At 37.7% G+C, this 23,335-nt stretch overlaps 1 protein-coding gene across 1 annotated transcript in view; it reads right to left on the bottom strand.

Moving 5' to 3' along the window:
- LOC132549179 (enhancer of mRNA-decapping protein 4-like) overlaps positions 1 to 16,340 on the bottom strand; it is a 48,098-nt gene extending 31,758 nt beyond the window's left edge. The window contains exons 1-12 of the mRNA XM_060213097.1: positions 16,139 to 16,340; positions 14,085 to 14,130; positions 12,865 to 12,963; positions 12,387 to 12,522; positions 11,330 to 11,435; positions 10,331 to 10,517; positions 9,843 to 10,008; positions 8,110 to 8,214; positions 5,547 to 5,656; positions 4,828 to 4,911; positions 1,280 to 1,375; positions 399 to 507 (exon numbers count right to left, since the gene is read on the bottom strand). Coding sequence (XP_060069080.1) covers positions 399 to 507; positions 1,280 to 1,375; positions 4,828 to 4,911; positions 5,547 to 5,656; positions 8,110 to 8,214; positions 9,843 to 10,008; positions 10,331 to 10,517; positions 11,330 to 11,435; positions 12,387 to 12,522; positions 12,865 to 12,963; positions 14,085 to 14,130; positions 16,139 to 16,232 — 1,338 coding nt within the window. The 5' untranslated portion in view covers positions 16,233 to 16,340. The remainder of the gene's footprint in view (positions 1 to 398; positions 508 to 1,279; positions 1,376 to 4,827; positions 4,912 to 5,546; positions 5,657 to 8,109; positions 8,215 to 9,842; positions 10,009 to 10,330; positions 10,518 to 11,329; positions 11,436 to 12,386; positions 12,523 to 12,864; positions 12,964 to 14,084; positions 14,131 to 16,138) is intronic.
- Positions 16,341 to 23,335: the final 6,995 nt, after the last annotated feature.

Below are 23,335 nucleotides of genomic sequence, written 5' to 3'. Positions count from 1 at the left end.
TATACACTGTAAACCTATAATTCCCTCTGACAGTACCAGTGGGGGACTACCAATAAGTATATACACTGTAAACCTATAATTCCCTCTGACAGTACCAGTGGGGGACTACCAATAGGTATATACACTGTAAACCTATAATTCCCTCTGACAGTACCAGGAGGGGACTACCAATAAGTATATACACTGTAAACCTATAATTCCCTCTGACAGTACCAGTAGGAGACTACCAATAAGTATATACACTGTAAACCTATAATTCCCTCTGACAGTACCAGTGGGGGACCAATAAGTATATACACTGTAAACCTATAATTCCCTCTGACAGTACCAGTGGGGGACCAATAAGTATATACACTGTAAACCTATAATTCCTTCCTACAGTAACTTTAGGTATGTACCTTTCTTCGGATATCAGACAGGACCAGATATTTAGCACTCAAATCTAACGCTGCTTTCATGCAGGGGTCAAGTTGGAAATTTGATGGTAATCCAGGTGGGCAGGAAAATCTAGAAATTTAAAAGAGTAAAAAAAATTATGACAATTTTATAAGAAAAACATGTAAATGTATAAAATACAGTGCAACTTCCCGTAACCAATTCTTCTCAATACTAATCATGTCTTGAAACTAAAACAAAATTGCCATTTATGACCTACATCCTCTTTATTATAGTCTCCAGTAAAACCTACCTGATGGTCTGTAGACACAATCTCCAGTAAACCTACCTGATGGTCTGTAGACACAATCTCCAGTAAAACCTACCTGATTGTCGGTAGACACAATCTCCAGTAAAACCTACCTGATGGTCTGTAGGCACAATCTCCAGTAAAACCTACCTAATGGTCTGTAGACACAATCTCCAGTAAAACTTATCTGATGGTCTGTAGACACAATCTCCAGTAAAACCTATCTGATGGTCTGTAGACACAATCTCCAGTAAAACCTACCTGATTGTCTGTAGACACAATCTCCAGTAAACCTTACCTGATGGTCTATAGACACAATCTCCAGTAAAACCTATCTGATGGTCTGTAGACACAATATCCAGTAAAACCTACCTGATTGTCTGTAGACACAATCTCCAGTAAAACCTAACTGATTGTCTGTAGACACAATCTCCAGTAAAACCTACCTAATGGTCTGTAGACACAATCTCCAGTAAAACCTACCTGATTGTCTGTAGACACAATCTCCAGTAAAACCTACCTGATTGTCTGTAGACACAATCTCCAGTAAAACCTACCTGATTGTCTGTAGACACAATCTCCAGTAAAACCTACCTGATTGTCTGTAGACAGGTCCAAGATTCACACGTCCAGATCTTTAACTCCTGATTATTCATAGCTCCAGTCACAGCAAATTTCCAAAACTGGGCACTGTGATCAAAGCATAGAAAAGATTTAGAGATCAGAGCTTTTTATAGCCTCCCAGTTCTACTGGACAGGAGGACAGGAGGCCTGTGAGCTATCTTTAATGCTACAAAGCAAACGTTACAATATCTTTTAAATCAGTCATACTTCATCCATTTTTAAAAAGACTTTTTGTGACACATCATGTAGTGCATTAAATGGTATCTTAAAGTCGTTTTCATTTCATTAGAGATTTTTGAAACTCACCTCAAAGCATTTATTTTTGCTTACTATGGAATGAAACTACCATGGAATTAAAATCCTATACAAATATTACATAACTAAAAATATTAACATTCTCTTAATTCTGATAACTGAATATACATGGATATCTAGATATGATAATGTAAATATCTGGATACTTTGATAGGAGTGTAAATATCTGGATACCTTGATAGGAGTGTAAATATCTGGATACCTTGATAGGACAGTGTAAATATCTGGATATCATGTAGCAGTCCAGTAGGAGACATGAGAGTGTGAAAACACCACTCCTGTAGTACAGACAGTGTGATTATAGTGTAAACACCTCTCCTGTTGTACAGATGGTGTGATTATAGTGTGTACACCTCTCCTGTTGTACAGATGGTGTGATTATAGTGTAAACACCTCTCCTGTTGTACAGATGGTGTGATAATAGTGTAAACACCTCTCCTGTTGTACAGATGGTGTGATTATAGTGTAAACACCTCTCCTGTTGTACAGATGGTGTGATTATAGTGTAAACACCTCTCCTGTTGTACAGATGGTGTGATAATAGTGTAAACACCTCTCCTGTTGTACAGATGGTGTGATAATAGTGTAAACACCTCTCCTGTTGTACAGATGGTGTGATTAGTGTAAACACCTCTCCTGTTGTACAGATGGTGTGATAATAGTGTGTACACCTCTCCTGTTGTACAGATGGTGTGATTACAGTGTTAACACCTCTCCTGTTGTACAGATGGTGTGATTAGTGTAAACACCTCTCCTGTTATACAGATGGTGTGATTATAGTGTGTACACCTCTCCTGTAGTACAGATGGTGTGATTATAGTGTGTACACCTCTCCTGTTGTACAGATGGTGTGATTATAGTGTGTACACCTCTCCTGTTGTACAGATGGTGTGATTATAGTGTAAACACCTCTCCTGTAGTACAGATGGTGTGATTACCATGTGTACACCTCTCCTGTTGTACAGATGGTGTGATTATAGTGTAAACACCTCTCCTGTAGTACAGATGGTGTGATTACCATGTGTACACCTCTCCTGTTGTACAGATGGTGTGATTATAGTGTGTACACCTCTCCTGTTGAACAGATGGTGTGATTATAGTGTAAACACCTCTCCTGTAGTACAGATGGTGTGATTACCATGTGTACACCTCTCCTGTTGTACAGATGGTGTGATTATAGTGTGTACACCTCTCCTGTTGTACAGATGGTGTGATTATAGTGTAAACACCTCTCCTGTAGTACAGATGGTGTGATTATAGTGTAAACACCTCTCCTGTAGTACAGATGGTGTGATGATAGTGTACACACCTCTCCTGTAGTACAGATGGTGTGATTATAGTGTGTACACCTCTCCTGTTGTACAGATGGTGTGATTATAGTGTAAACACCTCTCCTGTAGTACAGATGGTGTGATTACCATGTGTACACCTCTCCTGTTGTACAGATGGTGTGATTATAGTGTGTACACCTCTCCTGTTGTACAGATGGTGTGATTATAGTGTAAACACCTCTCCTGTAGTACAGATGGTGTGATTACCATGTGTACACCTCTCCTGTTGTACAGATGGTGTGATTATAGTGTGTACACCTCTCCTGTTGTACAGATGGTGTGATTATAGTGTAAACACCTCTCCTGTAGTACAGATGGTGTGATTATAGTGTAAACACCTCTCCTGTTGTACAGATGGTGTGATTACCATGTGTACACCTCTCCTGTAGTACAGATGGTGTGATTATAGTGTAAACACCTCTCCTGTAGTACAGATGGTGTGATTATAGTGTAAACACCTCTCCTGTTGTACAGATGGTGTGATTATAGAGTGAACACCTCTCCTGTAGTACAGATGGTGTGATTATAGTGTAAACACCTCTCCTGTTGTACAGATGGTGTGATAATAGTGTAAACACCTCTCCTGTTGTACAGATGGTGTGATAATAGTGTAAACACCTCTCCTGTAGTACAGATGGTGTGATTATAGTGTAAACACCTCTCCTGTTGTACAGATGATGTGAATATAGGACAGAATGATTCTATAAAACCCACACAGCAAATAAGAAAACAAAAGTGGATGACATCAAAACAATACACAAATATGTAATTTAAAATACAAGAAATTTGTAAAGATTATATTTTCTTATCTACAATTTTTATTTTCTTTACCAAAATCAATATCTTAGTCAATGCTATGTTTTTTCTGTTAACTGAAGATTTCATTGTTTGACTTTGTTACATGAAACATTTTTTGACATTCAACAAAAAACTGTGATGTTATTGAAACATGTAATACATATCTGACGACACATAAATTAATTGACTGAACGACAGTCACTGTCTGGGCAACAAAACTCACTCATTTATATCTAATTAAAAAATACTACAATGATATTGGAAGGTTGAATCAAAATAAAAAACTTAATGATAAAAACTATAACAAATATTTAACTTAAATAGTCTACCACCATATCCACCCCCATCTACCTAACATAAAAATACATAAAGTTAATGTATTTTGAGTACAATTTAAGGTATTGCAGAAATATCTGAACAGTACATGGTTAGGTACATGTAGGTACTCAAATATTCAAAAAGTGTTTCCCATACAGGATGAAAATTTAGAAATATTAGTTGATAGAGATCACCCAAAATGTAAAATTTTATTTTCTTGAATTGAATTCTTAATCACATTAATTGAATTATTTTCAAATTGAAAGAAAAATTTCTACATCATCGCACATAACATTTAATATTACATATAAAAACAACCAGAAAATGAAGGGAAAGACATGGTGCTCTGTGCAAATTACCACGACTTCTTCATTGGATCAGTTCTGAAAAGTTAATCGTGTCCCTGCTGAATAACTTGTTGCATCACACGTATGTACAACAGAAATATCTACTTACTTTTTAATGAAAATTATATAGACAATATAAACAATGCCTAATGACCGAAATACATTAATTACGTACAATCCTCACTACCAATTAATGTATTTAATAAATTCTGATGTGGATAAAAATTCAATACTTCCCATTACAATATTAAAACTGTAAGTATTGCTACGATGTAGCCATTGTCGTAATATTTCATCGTTGTTTTCTGAAGGAATACCAGATAAAAGTTTAAGGACATAAGTAAGCCATTTTGTTAACATCAATTTAAAGCAGAGGTAACTGTTAGGGTCAGCCATCTGACATACTTACTCCTCACTGAAGTACTTGTGGTCATCCAGGAAGAATAGGCTCGACAGTGGTTTGCCGTCGTGAGGTTTCCACTGGTGTAGACATCTGTATCAACAAGGTTACAAAGGTAAACACCAAAGTGCACTGGTTGAACCAAAACCAGGATAAAATATTTTTCAAATTCCCAAACCAGGAAAATTACAATTAAAGTTCAAGTCATTTTATTTCTTTAGGTAAATCAGCATGGGACAAATATCATTTTTCCTTATCAGCATACACAGAAACAGGTAATCAGAAAATACCAATTCTAACACCAGACCATTAACAACCTCTAACACCAGACCAGCTACCACCTCTAACACCAGACCAGCTACCACCTTTAACACCAGACCAGCTATCACCTCTAACACCCTCCCACCTCTAACACCAGACCAGCTACCACCTCTAACACCCTCCCACCTCTAACACCAGACCAGCTACCACCTCTAACACCAGACCAGCTACCACCTCTAACACCCTCCCACCTCTAACACCAGACCAGCTACCACCTCTAACACCCTCCTACCTCTAACACCAGACCAGCTACCAGCTCTAACACCCTCCCACCTCTTACACCAGACCAGCTACCACCTCTAACACCAGACCAGCTACCACCTCTAACACCAGACATGCTCCTACTCCTAATATTTTACCAGCTACCACCTCTGTTTGTTTTCGAATAGAAGAAACTTGATACTCACCTTGGAGACATGTTTTCACCCATATTGACCTGGAAGAATTTGACTTCCCCATCCAAACTGGCCGTCGCTAGAGCCGTGCCATCAGGTGAAAATGCAGCATCCATGATGGCCTGGTATTCAGAAAATCAAAAAAACATTTCAAAATGTAGAATTTATTTAATGGATTTATTGACCCATGAACAGCCAGTCTCATTTGAAATGATTAATACTTAAGGTATGTGGTAGCAAACTCACTGAACAACATAAGGAGGCCCACCACATGTCATTCAGTGCATTTAGGGTTAAGAGTCCTGAGAAAAACAAACCTCCACAAGTAGGTAGTGATGAACTACAGACCTCCACAGGTGGGTAGTGATGAACTACAGACCTCCACAGGTGGGTAGTGATGAACTACAGACCTCCACAGGTAGGTAGTGATGAACTACAGACCTCCACAGGTGGGTAGTGATGATCTACTGACCTCCACAAGTAGGTAGTGATGAACTACAGACCTCCACAGGTGGGTAGTGATGAACTACAGACCTCCACAGGTAGGTAGTGATGAACTACAGACCTCCACAGGTGGGTAGTGATGATCTACAGACCTCCACAGGTAGGTAGTGATGAACTACAGACCTCCACAGGTAGGTAGTGATGAACTACAGACCTCCACAGGTAGGTAGTGATGAACTACAGACCTCCACAGGTAGGTAGTGATGAACTACAGACCTCCACAGGTAGGTAGTGATGAACTACAGACCTCCACAGGTAGGTAGTGATGAACTACAGACCTCCACAGGTAGGTAGTGATGAACTACAGACCTCCACAGGTAGGTAGTGATGATCTACAGACCTCCACAGGTTGGTAGTGATGAACTACAGACCTCCACAAGTGGGTAATGATGATTTACAGACCTCCACAGGTAGGTAGTGATGAACTACAGACCTCCACAGGTAGGTAGTGATGATCTACAGACCTCCACAGGTAGGTAGTGATGAACTACAGACCTCCACAGGTGGGTAGTGATGATCTACAGACCTCCACAGGTAGGTAGTGATAAACTACAGACCTCCACAGGTAGATAGTGATGAACTACAGACCTTCACAGGTGGGTAGTGATGAACTACAGACCTCCACAGGTGGGTATTGATGATCTACAGACCTCCACAGGTAGGTAGTGATGATCTACAGACCTCCACAGGTAGGTAGTGATAAACTACAGACCTCCACAGGTAGGTAGTGATGATCTACAGACCTCCACAGATAGGTAGTGATGATCTACAGACCTCCACAGGTAGGTAGTGATGATCTACAGACCTCCACAGGTAGGTAGTGATGATCTACAGACCTCCACAGGTAGGTAGTGATAAACTACAGACCTCCACAGGTAGGTAGTGATAAACTACAGACCACCACAGGTAGGTAGTGATGAACTACAGACCTCCACAGGTAGATAGTGATGATTTATAGACCTCCACAGGTAGGTAGTGATGATCTACAGACCTCCACAGGTAGGTAGTGATGATCTACAGACCTCCACAGGTGGGTAGTGATGATCTACAGACCTCCACAGGTAGGTAGTGATGATCTACAGACCTCCACAGGTAGGTAGTGATGAACTACAGACCTCCACAGGTAGGTAGTGATGATCTACAGACCTCCACAGGTAGGTAGTGATGAACTACAGACCTCCACAGGTTGGTAGTGATGAACTACAGACCTCCACAGATATGTAGTGATGAACTACAGACCTCCACAGGTAGGTAGTGATGATCTACAGACCTCCACAGGTGGGTAGTGATGAACTACAGACCTCCACAGGTGGGTAGTGATGATCTACAGACCTCCACAGGTAGGTAGTGATGATCTACAGACCTCCACAGGTAGGTAGTAATGAACTACAGACCTCCACAGGTAGGTAGTGATGAACTACAGACCTCCACAGGTAGATAGTGATGATTTATAGACCTCCACAGGTGGGTAGTGATGAACTACAGACCTCCACAGGTAGGTAGTAATGAACTACAGACCACCACAGGTAGGTAGTGATGAACAACAGACCTCCACAGGTAGGTAGTGATGAACTACAGACCTCCACAGGTAGGTAGTGATGAACTACAGACCTCCACAGGTAGGTAGTGATGAACTACAGACCTCCACAGGTAGGTAGTGATGAACTACAGACCTCCACAGGTAGGTAGTGATGATCTAGACCTCCACAGGTAGGTAGTGATAAACTACAGACCTCCACAGGTAGGTAGTGATGATCTACAGACCTCCACAGGTGGGTAGTGATGAACTATAGACCTCCACAGGTAGGTAGTGATGAACTACAGACCTCCACAGGTAGGTAGTGATAAACTACAGACCTCCACAGGTAGGTAGTGATGATCTACAGACCTCCACAGGTGGGTAGTGATGATCTACAGACCTCCACAGGTATTTAGTGATGAACTACAGACCTCCACAGGTAGGTAGTGATGAACTACAGACCTCCACAGGTAGATAGTGATGAACTACCACAGCCCCTTATTGAGAAAAGGAGATGCTTTTCAAGTATCATCAAGGTATACAATTATTTACCTGTTTATGACTGTCGATGAGAATCAGTCCAAACTGCACTTCGTGTACCACCAGTGGACCACTAGAATATTCCTTAGTCACCAGGTCCACATTCCAGATCTCTGCCTGTTGATCAATAACATGTCTATAATATGTACTAGGACAATCATTCAGTTTCCACCTTCTCATTCCTAAATTTTTTTTTTAACAAAGACGAGAAATGTATTTCGTAAAACTTATTTTATAATTTTTCATCAAATGATGTTCATTTTCAAAGATTTGTGCAATGTGTACTAATATTCAGGAGATTAGTTCTCCATAAAATACACATGTTTTTACCCAGCCCCTGATGAGACCAGGAACACAGATCAGTCCTCCATTAAATTTTCTTACCTTCATAATCTAATACAGGGGTTACAAGAGAAGGTCCATTGATGTGGGGATGTCACAATCTAATACAGGGGTTACAAGAGAAGGCCCACTGATGTGGGGATGTCACAATCTAATACATGAGTTACAAGAGAAGGCCCACTGATGTGGGGATGTCACAATCTAATACAGGAGTTACAAGAGAAGGCCCACTGATGTGGGGATGTCACAATCTAATACAGGGGTTACAAGAGAAGGCCCACTGATGTGGGGATGTCACAATCTAATACAGGAGTTACAAGAGAAGGCCCATTGATGTGGGGATGTCACAATCTAATACAGGGGTTACAAGAGAAGGTCCATTGATGTGGGGATGTCAAAATCTAATACAGGGGTTACAAGAGAAGGTCCATTGATGTGGGGATGTCACAATCTAATACAGGGGTTACAAGAGAAGGCCCACTGATGTGGGGATGTCACAATCTAATACAGGAGTTACAAGAGAATATCCGTTGATGTGGTGATGTCACAATCTAATACAGGAGTTACAAGAGAAGGCCCACTGATGTGGGGATGTCACAATCTAATACAGGAGTTACAAGAGAAGGTCCATTGATGTGGGGATGTCACAATCTAATACAGGGGTTATAAGAGAAGGCCCACTGATGTAGGGATGTCACAATCTAATACAGGGGTTATAAGAGAAGGCCCACTGATGTGGGGATGTCACAATCTAATACAGGGGTTACAAGAGAAGGCCCACTGATGTGGGGATGTCACAATCTAATACAGGGGTTACAAGAGAAGGTCCATTGATGTGGGGATGTCACAATCTAATACAGGGGTTATAAGAGAAGGCCCACTGATGTGGGGATGTCACAATCTAATACAGGGGTTACAAGAGAAGGCCCACTGATGTGGGGATGTCACAATCTAATACAGGAGTTACAAGAGAAGGCCCACTGATGTGGGGGATGTCACAATCTAATACAGGGGTTACAAGAGAAGGCCCACTGATGTAGGGATGTCACAATCTAATACAGGGGTTATAAGAGAAGGTTCATTGATGTGGGGATGTCACAATCTAATACAGGGGTTACAAGAGAAGGTCCATTGATGTGGGGATGTCACAATCTAATACAGGGGTTACAAGAGAAGGTCCATTGATGTGGTGATGTCACAATCTAATACAGGGGTTACAAGAGAAGGCCCATTGATGTGGGGATGTCCCAATCTAATACAGGGGTTATAAGTGATGTCCCAATCTAATACAGGGGTTATAAGAGAATATCTAGTGGTGTGCTGATGTCACTTTCTGTATTTGATTTGAGAATCATTTCTAAGGTACAAAACAATACAACTGACATCTTTTTTGTCGGTAATACCTTCTCATTGTGAGTAAGAACAAGCACTCTTGAGGCATCCTGTGTGGAGGACTCAGTTACACTGCTATCGTCTGAATCATCTGGGATGAATGGGCACCAGATCAGGCGGTGGTACTCGGTGCGAGGTGCCTCTTTATCACGACGGACATGAAGGACAAGGTTAGTTCTAATGAAGTTAAGGCTTTGACAAGCTTTCTTTTTCAACTTTTTTCTAACCTAAGATAAAAAATTGGATGTGAAGTCTTGCACTTTGATATATTGCATGTAGTCTTATGTAGTGAAAATTTGGATGAGAAATCTTACCTACAGTAGTGAAAGTTTGAATGGAAAGTCTTTGGTTTTGGAAAAAGAAAAGGGCCTTATAAAGTATTTAAAATTTCATGCCTTGGAAGAAATGGTTGCGAAGTCTTGTATACTAAAAGATGATGAAATTGTTATTCATATGTAACAGGTTTTCTTTGTTCAGATTTTTCAATGTAAAAGGATACATCAGTTTGTCGGAATCTGTTTCTTTAATACTGTATACAAAGAGATTGCCGACCTCATCCACAGCACCAAAAATGACGTCATCTGTGTGAGCAAAGGCTATGTCTATAACCTTGCCAGTGAAATCCTTTAACAGGACCCGTTCAGCTGTCCGGCGATTAATGATTCGTACAATGCCACCTGATTTACCTAAGAATACAAATAATGACTTTCTGAGAACTTGTATAGTACGGACACAACAAAGCTAATTCTGTATTACATGTTATCACTGTAGCCTGAGCTTGATGTGCTATTATGTCACCAGATTTGACCAGGTGTCTGATAGGTGTTTTCTGGTCCAGTGTCTGACAGGTGTTTTCTGGTCTAGTGTCTGACAGGTGTTTTCTGGTCTAGTGTCTGACAGGTGTTTTCTGGTCTAACAGTGATAAATGATAAATTGTGATAACTAACAGTGATAAATGATAAATTGTGATAACTAACAGTGATAAATGATAAATTGTGATAACTAACAGTGATAAATGATAAATTGTGATAACTAACAGTGATAAATGATAAATTGTGATAACTAACAGTGATAAATGATAAATTGTGATAACTAACAGTGATAAATGATAAATTGTGATAACTAACAGTGATAAATGATAAATTGTGATAACTAACAGTGATATATGATAAATTGTGATAACTAACAATGATAAATGATAAATTGTGATAACTAACAGTGATAAATGATAAATTGTGATAACTAACAGTGATAGATGATAAATTGTGATAACTAACAATGATAAATGATAAATTGTGATAACTAACAGTGATAAATGATAAATTGTGATAACTAACAGTGATAAATGATAAATTGTGATAACTAACAGTGATAAATGATAAATTGTGATAACTAACAGTGATAGATGATAAATTGTGATAACTAACAGTGATAGATGATAAATTGTGATAACTAACAGTGATAAATGATAAATTGTGATAACTAAGATATTTCTTACCTCTGAGAGTATATGCTGCATACAAACTGTTTTTGTGTATTGCCACCAGGTTACCAATGTAGTGGAGCTGTTCCCAATCATACTTCACCACAGGAGTTATCTTCACCTGTAAATAAACACCAGACTAATTACCTTGCAGCCTCTGACAAACCTCACATATATCAATAATGACATTTGATTTTGTAACATGGTCTGTGACGAACCTTATTTTTGCCTGTCTTGGTCATTGACCTATCTTACTGCTGCCTATCTTGGTCAGTGACCTACCTTACTGCTGCCTGTCATTGCCTGTAACCTACCTGATTACTGCCTGTCATGACCTGTGACCTACCTGATTACTGCCTGTCATGACCTGTGACCTACCTTATTGCTGCCTGTCATGACCTGTGACCTACCTTGTTGCTGCCTGTTGTGGCCTATGACCTACATTTCTGCTGCCTGTGGTGGCCTGTGACCTACCTTTCTCCTGCCTGTGGTGGCCTGTGACCTACCTTATTGCTGCCTGTCATGACCTGTGACCTACCTTATTGCTGCCTGTGGTGGCCTGTGACCTACCTTATTGCTGCCTGTGGTGGCCTGTGACCTAACTTATTGCTGCCTGTGGTGGCTTGTGACCTAACTTATTGCTGCCTGTTGTGGCTTGTGACCTACCTTATTGCTGCCTGTGGTGGCCTGTGACCTACCTTATTGCTGCCTGTGGTGGCCTGTGACCTAACTTATTGCTGCCTGTTGTGGCCTGTGACCTACCTTATTGCTGCCTGTGGTGGCTTGTGACCTACCTTATTGCTGCCTGTCATGGCTTGTGACCTACCTTATTGCTGCCTGTCGTGGCCTGTGACCTACCTTATTGTTGCCTGTCGTGGCCTGTGACCTACCTTATTTCTGCCTGTCGTGGCCTGTGACCTACCTTATTGCTGCCTGTGGTGGCCTGTGACCTAACTTATTTCTGCCTGTGGTGGCCTGTGACCTACCTTATTGCTGCCTGTCGTGGCCTATGATCTACCTTATTGCTGCCTGTGACCTACCTTATTGATGCCTGTGGTGGCCTGTGACCTACCTTATTGCTGCCTGTCGTGGCCTGTGACATCCCACCTGATCCTGTTACAATGCCACTGCTGCCCTTACTGGCCATTATGTCCACCTCTCGACCATATACACTGAAGCTATTCACTGTATCAGATCCTTGAAGTGTACTGGAAAAACACATGTTCTAGATCAGCAGATATAACACTGCAGTGTAAGAAATCATATTGGGGCGGACTTTGTTAAATTATTGTCACTCTGAAACATTCTAAATATAAACAAGTATCAAGAAGCGAAGGATTTTAGCAAAAGTGTAATAATAAGAAAAATGAAAATATCAAATTAAATTTTTAAAAAAAGCATGGAAATCATGCTGATACTGACAAGTTGAAAAAACGTCTTATCATTATTGAGAAAAAATTGTATGAAGATTATCTGAAATTCCTGCTGATAAACGGATTATAGAGAAAACTTTCTTGTACTCTGTTAGACCTATAAACAGCTATATTTACATTAACTGGCGTGGAGCAGGGGCATCGTATATTGTCTTCATCAGTTCTGTCAGGGTAGGATTACCCGCTGTTCCATCTCCAGAATTTCCTGGATCCATACTGTAAAGAGATAAAGATGAAGTTGGGGGATTGAGATTTATGATTTAAATTTCTTATAATAAATGAAAAGAATATATTTATCTATATATATATATACAAAATCTATTGTTCTAATACTTATCTGTTCATAATCTGTAGAGCAAAATACTTATCGGTCTATAAGTGACAGTAACTTCCTGATTGAAGAATTTCCAGATAGAGTGTCCACTGGTATACTAGTTTTATTATTAGGTCAGATATAACAGATTTATTGTAATAATGATGTTCTTTCTTTTCTATGGAGTCGGCTTTAAGACTTTAAAGTTGGAAAATAATGTTACTTGCAATCAAATTCAGCATGTGTACAAGAATAATGTATGCTTCCCAATGTAATACTATACAGGAATGTAACACCATCAAACAATGTATTTTCTTTGTAGAAGTTTATCTGCTGAGTCCATAACACCAAAATTATGATGAGTCCAGTTACAAAGACAATGAGTAAATTATCGAATTTTGAGCGAGTCTCAAAGAAAAATCATGAGTCCAGGACTCAAATATTTGAGTCACAAAAATCAGTGTGTTCCTGAACATGTCATTTACCTTCGGTTTACCTTATAGATACCTTTATCACATGATTGGTATCCAGTGTGTATACCCATGTTGTATTTCTGCTCATTATACATATGCAATATTCAGATGACATGGTGATGTTACAATGGAGACCATATATACATAGAGAGAACAGACATGACTCCATTTTTTTACCAATTTGCTAGAAAAAATTGATCCTGTGATCAAAAGGATATTAAATTTGTTTCCAAGTGATATTTGATTTATAAAACTCTTCAATAAATTTTATTTTAGCTTGCAAAAGGCTCACTAAAATGAAAAAATTCTTGGAATGGTTTCATAAATCCACAAATCAAAAGAAAACTTGTGTAAGATTCCATATACATTAATATAACATTTTATAATTACATTATCGTGTATAGCAAATACTCCAATAGATTAGTTACTAGAGTCCTTAAGTCTAGACCATGGATAGCTCTGGTACTAGATATGTAATAATTATACATAAAAGCCATCACACATGAAGACAATGCCAGCTCCAGGATATATCTTCTTAAAATAGACATTACCTTTCATGTATTGGTAGAGATCCGGTCACATTCCCAGAAGACATCACTATAACCAAACAAACAATATGTTAACCATGTTATCATGCATATCATGAAGTACAATAACTTCATCAGTGTCTACACATAACTAAGCTCCATGCATTTTATATATGTATTTCTAAATAACTATATTTGGAGTAACACGAATATCCCCACCCCCAACCAAGGAGAAGTTCGAAACTTTTTAATGTAATTGTAGCTTTGTTAAGATGTGTGCTAATGACACATGAAAAAAAAAATCTGCAATTCCCACTGGAGTTGGACAAGGCTTTCTGATATTGGCCTTACCATTTCTGTGAAAACAGTTATCAAAATTACTAAATTTATATGGCCATAACTGTTGGAAAAAATTAATTGACCAAAAACGATCCAGAAATTACCAAATTATGAAAGGAAAGGGTTACAGCATATGCCCAACCAAGAATATGGAACATATTTAGAGGAACTATCAAGATCTTTGATAAAACATTAAAAATGCTAGTTCATATCACAGTCAAGGAATTTTTTATAAAAAGTGCCAGCTTTCTTCCTGAATAAATAAGTAATGTGTACATGTATTGTGTCCCAGTAGATAAGCTGCTGCATTGTAGACAAAACGTCATTCATAAATTGCATAACTTTGGAGTTTGTTTCACTAATTAGGATTGATCCTATAAGACTCTTGTATACTGTGTGTGTGATCTCATCTAGACTAATTATAATAACTTCACCAGTTTTGGAACGAGACCTGCAGTGCTCACACACTTATTCAATTTTCGGTTCTCATTCCACAAAAAAAAAATGATTTCTCCACTCATGATACAAGATGATTATGGGATGTATGTTGACACTTTTCTAATAAGAAAAGCCTCAAACTACCATGGTAATCTGAATCCTGCATACATCTGCACATGATCATTGTAAAATAAATGTCAGTCCCCCAAATGTTTGCATAATTCATTTTTTTGCCGACTCTGACAGAATCATATCTTAAAACAAATGTACTCAATCAAAATTGGATTTGAAATATTTAACAAAATACAGCTCAAACCAAAATATTGGTCTACATTTACCCTCCCATAGAAATGCATTTTGATTCATGATTCTTCAGGGTTATTCAATGCTAATATAAAAAATTAATTAATTCATCTCATGTATTTCTGCCACAGTATTGGTCTAAAATGTCTTTTGTTGATTTTGTGTTAAAGAGTTTTTGACATTTTTATATGAAATGAAATCACAACAACATTTTAGATAACTGATATTTTAATTGGGGCGATCACAAGTTCCAACTTCTATTGATATCCGTCATTACACTGGTGGCGTTTAAACCTACCTCCAAAAATATAACAGTAACATGTGATTTTAATATAGCTGTAAATGTTCACAACATGTCTTTCCTAAGATTATGCAAGTCATTGAGAAGAATTCAGATTAAAACAGCAAAAGATCTATATTTTGTGTTTGTGCACGGGTTAGGTGGGTCTGGATGCTCACTCTTGTTGCCATTACTTGCTGTTTTCACAGAGATACTGATGAGATATAAACCAATTTATAATCTGGTACATCTCTTTCCTGCCATTTCATAAAGTTATCTGTTAACACTGTAAAAATTCACAGGGAAACAAAGGGTTATTCAATGCTGGACCCACTCTGTCTTTTTGGTTGTGTTGTTGATTTTATCAATTCCTTTCCATTAAATTCAAACAAAGATTCCATTAGAAGAGAATCAATGGGTTATCCGTAATATGTATCTTGGATGGCTAATTTACGAACGTAAGCCTATAAAGTCAAAAACATCTACCTGTGAAGGAACTGGGCTTGGTATATGACCTGTTTCAGTTTCAGTTATATTGCCGCGGAACGATTTTTTTTGTTTTCGGCGAAAATGAAAGGGTAAAAAATTAGCTACACTTAAAATAACAACCAATGCCTCGGAAACTGACACGGATGTATCTTTATAAAAACATATAAGTGTTAAAAAAGCAAAGAGTATCAAAATAAAAGTGTCGAGTGCACAAAAACCCAAAACAAACCGTGGGATTTTTGTAAGTTGATAAGCTCCTGCAAGAGGTGGCCTGTATCTCCAGTTGTCCCAAGTGAGGAAGTCGTACTATCGGCAGGATCCATTGTTTAAAACTAACGGTTGATAACGGTTTTATGTGAAACTATATCTTGCATCAGACAAAATAGCAAATGATGACAGAGTAATGCTAAATTCACAGTTTCTTAGGTTGCCCCGTACGCGAACTTATGGTTGTCCATCCAAATATGGCGGCTGCCATGCGATATCGCAACTTCGAGACTTTTTAAATCAGCGAATTCGGTGGATTATATGATTTTATTGTCTAAATAAATATCAATAAGCAAACTTCCTCGCACTATCTTATTGAATATATTTGTAGATAAATTAGATAAAAATATTTAGCAATATTTTGGAAATCTTTTGTGTTGAAAGGTAGAAAAGTTTGTGTGTGAAAACCCGGGAATTTAGAAAACGAAACTTATGAAAGAGACCTGATCCATATGTACAGCTTTATATTGCTTCTGGAGATGTCAAAGTATTCTGGAAAACGGAAAGTACGAACGATGGTATCATGAAAATTGCGATTCCTACTATTTTAGCACGTGTACTCCGTACACGTAGAGGCGTCAATATCCAAATTGTGAAAATCATTTGACCAATCCATCCGCCCACATTACAATTTAACTGATCATCGACTGTTCTAATGGATTCTAGATTGCCTTGGAATCATAACTTTTCTTAAAATTTGTACGAAAGATAATTCCCATACATTATATTTAGGTGCCACTTGTCTATAAATACAATACATAGTAATCCACTTCCTCTTCCTCTCTGTGTTTAGGCTTAACTGGTCTTCTAGACTTGCTGCGAAGTGTTTAGTGTTTATTAGGCTAGGGCTAAGGAGTCGTCTTCTGAATTATAGTTTAAGAAGAGGTTAGGTAGCATGGACGCCCCTCTCTACATCATCTCTGTATTCCACTCTCTTCCATCGCATCCTGTTTTTCTTGTCCGCCGAAAGGCTGTAATATTGGACGTAAAACCTGTGGAATAAATAAATAGATGTGCCATGTCAGTCAGACTTATGAAGTATCTGAGTGTTCCAAGTAGTAGCCATACATCACACTCAATAATGACAGGCTGGTCAAACTTATACAGTGTTTAGATGTTTCTAGTCTATATATACACCATTTGGGCATCACAGTACATTCTGAGCCACATAACAGTAGAATAATTCCGTCAGTTTGGATAAGGAGTTCAACCAGAAGAGCATTGCAAAAACTGGGTTTCTTGTCTTTAAAAAGTTGGCTCAAAATCAACCAAAAAGCAAATGTACTAACCCCTAGTAAACTATTACCTTATTATAAATATGGATCTTACTAACAAATGATAAACACTTGAGACCTGGGTCAGGACTGTAGGGAGGATGATAAAGTGGTTCTCATTTAATGATCTCCATTGTACCCCAGTCACTGCTAGATATCTGTATACATTGTACCTCTACATGTATATCTGTACTTTTTCATTTTTTTTTTTTTCAGTTTGCTAAACTGGCCGTCAGATTTTCTAAATATATATAGAGATTCTTTGATAAGCTTGTGTTGCTTGTCATAATTCTATGTGTCTGATTTATTTTGTAGTTGATATACAGTCCAGAAAGGAAAGATAAATCTCGAAACAAGACTGAAGAAATAGAGAAATCTGTTGATAAATGGCAAAGTTTTGGCGAAGGATTTTCAGAATTTCAGAAAGTTCATAAAAAAAATCCAATAAAACGCCAGAAAACACATTTCATTAGAGAGAAAAAAGCTGCTGTTACACTCACCACTACAGGTAGGTAAATTATTAGAGAAAACAGCATATGTTAAACTCACCACTACTGGTAGGTACATTATTAGAGAGAAAATAGCCTGATTCATTCATTTAAACACATACATAACAAAAAATGAGTCTAGGTTGGGAAAATTAAGGATGGGGTGGTATAGGGGTTCACTTTACCATGTCAGTGACTTTTATACACGTTTGTAATCCTGTGATATGTCTGTAACTTTATATATGTGTTTGTAATCCTGTGACGTCAGTGACTTTATAGATGTGTGTGTAATTCTGTGACTTGTCAATGACTTTATAGACGTGTTTGTAATCCTGTGACATGTCAGTGACTTTATAGATGTGTGTGTAATCCTGTGATATGTCAGTGACTTTATAGATGTGTGTGTAATCTTGTGATATGTCAGTGACTTTATAGACGTGTGTGTAATCCTGTGATATGTCAGTGACTTTATATATGTGTTTGTAATCCTGTGATATGTTAGTGACTTTATAGATGTGTGTGTAATCCTGTGATATGTCAGTGACTTTATAGATGTGTGTGTAATCCTGTGATATGTTAGTGACTTTATAGATGTGTTTGTAATCCTGTGATATGTCAATGACTTTATAGATGTGTGTGTAATCCTGTGATATGTTAGTGACTTTATAAATGTGTGTGTAATCCTGTGATATGTTAGTGACTTTGTAAATGTGTGTGCTATCCTGTATATGTCGGTAAATGCATTGACTCTTTCTATAAAAATTGAACATGGTCAGCTGATTAGGTAATCAATTTACTACCCTGGATTTTAACAGAATCGATGATTGATTTTTGCTATTCTACATCACTAATACCCAAAGGTATTCTGGGAATACAGAAGTCGTCATCACAGACGATGAGTCATCCTCCGAAGCATGGTGGTATCAGTCGGGTACGAAGGATAGAGATGTGAAAGACAGCTCAGAAAATCACAGAGGAAAACATTTTCAGGTTAGAAAAACAAAAGTAACATTTACTACACGACAGGACACCCTAAAAGTACAAAAGATATACTCCAGATACACTGTCATAATCAATATACATTTAGTATGATAAATGCAGAAGCATTAGTAGTTGGGACAGTTATCAAATTATAACTGTCGTCCAGGGCAAACTCATATCCCACCCATTCTTGATATTCCAGGGGTTACAATGACTTTCGCTCTCTAGAACATGTCATGACAAAATTGAAGACGCAAGCAAAAAAATTTGATTGGTTCCAGGAGAATATCACTGACCAATCACAGGTTAGTACGCTTGAAGATTACAAAGGAGCATCCTCCAACATCAAAGACATTACAATATACCACTATGTCACCTCGATATTCATCTGATGTTCATCAAAGACATTACAATATACCACTATGTCACCTCGATATTCATCTGATGTACATCAAAGACATTACAATATACCACTATGTCACCTCGATATTCATCTGATGTACATCAAAGACATTACAATATACCACTATGTCACCTCGATATTCATCTGATGTACATCAAAGACATTACAATATACCGCTATGTCACCTCGATATTCATCTGATGTTCATCAAAGACATTACAATATACCGCTATGTGACTTCGAGATTCATCTGATGTACATCAAAGACATTACAATATACCGCTATGTGACTTCGAGATTCATCTGATGTACATCAAAGACATTACAATATACCGCTATGTGACTTCGAGATTCATCTGATGTACATCAAAGACATTACAATATACCACTATGTCACCTCGATATTCATCTGATGTACATCAAAGACATTACAATATACCGCTATGTCACCTCGATATTCATCTGATGTACATCAAAGACATTACAATATACCACTATGTCACCTCGATATTCATCTGATGTTCATCAAAGACATTACAATATACCACTATGTCACCTCGATATTCATCTGATGTTCATCAAAGACATTACAATATACCGCTATGTCACCTCGATATTCATCTGATGTACATCAAAGACATTACAATATACCGCTATGTCACCGCGATATTCATCTGATGTACATCAAAGACATTACAATATACCGCTATGTCACCTCGATATTCATCTGATGTTCATCAAAGACATTACAATATACCGCTATGTCACCTCGATATTCATCTGATGTACATCAAAGACATTACAATATACCACTATGTCACCTCGATATTCATCTGATGTACATCAAAGACATTACAATATACCGCTATGTCACCTCGATATTCATCTGATGTTCATCAAAGACATTACAATATACCACTATGTCACCTCGATATTCATCTGATGTACATCAAAGACATTACAATATACCGCTATGTGACTTCGAGATTCATCTGATGTACATCAAAGACATTACAATATACCACTATGTCACCTCGATATTCATCTGATGTACATCAAAGACATTACAATATACCGCTATGTCACCTCGATATTCATCTGATGTACATCAAAGACATTACAATATACCACTATGTCACCTCGATATTCATCTGATGTTCATCAAAGACATTACAATATACCACTATGTCACCTCGATATTCATCTGATGTTCATCAAAGACATTACAATATACCGCTATGTCACCTCGATATTCATCTGATGTTCATCAAAGACATTACAATATACCACTATGTCACCTCGATATTCATCTGATGTACATCAAAGACATTACAATATACCGCTATGTCACCTCGATATTCATCTGATGTTCATCAAAGACATTACAATATACCACTATGTCACCTCGATATTCATCTGATGTACATCAAAGACATTACAATATACCGCTATGTCACCTCGATATTCATCTGATGTACATCAAAGACATTACAATATACCGCTATGTCACCTCGATATTCATCTGATGTTCATCAAAGACATTACAATATACCACTATGTCACCTCGATATTCATCTGATGTACATCAAAGACATTACAATATACCGCTATGTCACCTCGATATTCATCTGATGTACATCAAAGACATTACAATATACCACTATGTCACCTCGATATTCATCTGATGTTCATCAAAGACATTACAATATACCACTATGTCACCTCGATATTCATCTGATGTTCATCAAAGACATTACAATATACCACTATGTCACCTCGATATTCATCTGATGTTCATCAAAGACATTACAATATACCACTATGTCACCTCGATATTCATCTGATGTACATCAAAGACATTACAATATACCGCTATGTCACCTCGATATTCATCTGATGTTCATCAAAGACATTACAATATACCACTATGTCACCTCGATATTCATCTGATGTACATCAAAGACATTACAATATACCGCTATGTCACCTCGATATTCATCTGATGTACATCAAAGACATTACAATATACCGCTATGTCACCTCGATATTCATCTGATGTACATCAAAGACATTACAATATACCGCTATGTCACCTCAAGATTCATCTGATGTTCATCAAAGACATTACAATATACCGCTATGTCACCTCGATATTCATCTGATGTACATCAAAGACATTACAATATACCGCTATGTGACCTCAAGATTCATCTGATGTACATCAAAGATATTACAATATACTGCTATGTCACCTCGATATTCATCTGATGTTCATCAAAGACATTACAATATACCGCTATGTCACCTCGATATTCATCTGATGTTCATCAAAGACATTACAATATACCACTATGTCACCTCGATATTCATCTGATGTACATCAAAGACATTACAATATACCGCTATGTCACCTCGATATTCATCTGATGTTCATCAAAGACATTACAATATACCACTATGTCACCTCGATATTCATCTGATGTACATCAAAGACATTACAATATACCGCTATGTCACCTCGATATTCATCTGATGTACATCAAAGACATTACAATATACCGCTATGTCACCTCGATATTCATCTGATGTTCATCAAAGACATTACAATATACCGCTATGTCACCTCGATATTCATCTGATGTACATCAAAGACATTACAATATACCGCTATGTCACCTCGATATTCATCTGATGTACATCAAAGACATTACAATATACCACTATGTCACCTCGATATTCATCTGATGTTCATCAAAGACATTACAATATACCACTATGTCACCTCGATATTCATCTGATGTTCATCAAAGACATTACAATATACCACTATGTCACCTCGATATTCATCTGATGTTCATCAAAGACATTACAATATACCACTATGTCACCTCGATATTCATCTGATGTACATCAAAGACATTACAATATACCGCTATGTCACCTCGATATTCATCTGATGTTCATCAAAGACATTACAATATACCGCTATGTCACCTCGATATTCATCTGATGTACATCAAAGACATTACAATATACCGCTATGTCACCTCGATATTCATCTGATGTACATCAAAGACATTACAATATACCGCTATGTCACCTCGATATTCATCTGATGTACATCAAAGACATTACAATATACCGCTATGTCACCTCAAGATTCATCTGATGTTCATCAAAGACATTACAATATACCGCTATGTCACCTCGATATTCATCTGATGTACATCAAAGACATTACAATATACCGCTATGTGACCTCAAGATTCATCTGATGTACATCAAAGATATTACAATATACTGCTATGTCACCTCGATATTCATCTGATGTTCATCAAAGACATTACAATATACCGCTATGTCACCTCGATATTCATCTGATGTTCATCAAAGACATTACAATATACCACTATGTCACCTCGATATTCATCTGATGTTCATCAAAGACATTACAATATACCGCTATGTCACCTCGATATTCATCTGATGTTCATCAAAGACATTACAATATACCGCTATGTCACCTCGATATTCATCTGATGTTCATCAAAGACATTACAATATACCGCTATGTGACCTCAAGATTCATCTGATGTTCATCAAAGACATTACAATATACCGCTATGTCACCTCGATATTCATCTGATGTACATCAAAGACATTACGATATACCGCTATGTCACCTCGATATTCATCTGATGTTCATCAAAGACATTACAATATACCGCTATGTCACCTCGATATTCATCTGATGTTCATCAAAGACATTACAATATACTGCTATGTCACCTCGATATTCATCTGATGTTCATCAAAGACATTACAATATACTGCTATGTCACCTCGAGATTCATCTGATGTACATCAAAGACATTACAATATACCGCTATGTGACTTCGAGATTCATCTGATGTACATCAAAGACATTACAATATACCGCTATGTCACCTCGATATTCATCTGATGTTCATCAAAGACATTACAATATACTGCTATGTGACCTGAGATTCATC

Source organism: Ylistrum balloti, unplaced genomic scaffold (assembly GCF_031769215.1).
Source record: "Ylistrum balloti isolate Yb309-2 unplaced genomic scaffold, AGI_CSIRO_Ybal_v1 Utg370044, whole genome shotgun sequence".
In the NCBI taxonomy this organism is placed as follows: Eukaryota; Metazoa; Mollusca; class Bivalvia; order Pectinida; family Pectinidae; genus Ylistrum; species Ylistrum balloti.
Note: the sequence above shows the minus strand (reverse complement) of the source record. Positions and strands in the feature narration are given on the sequence as shown.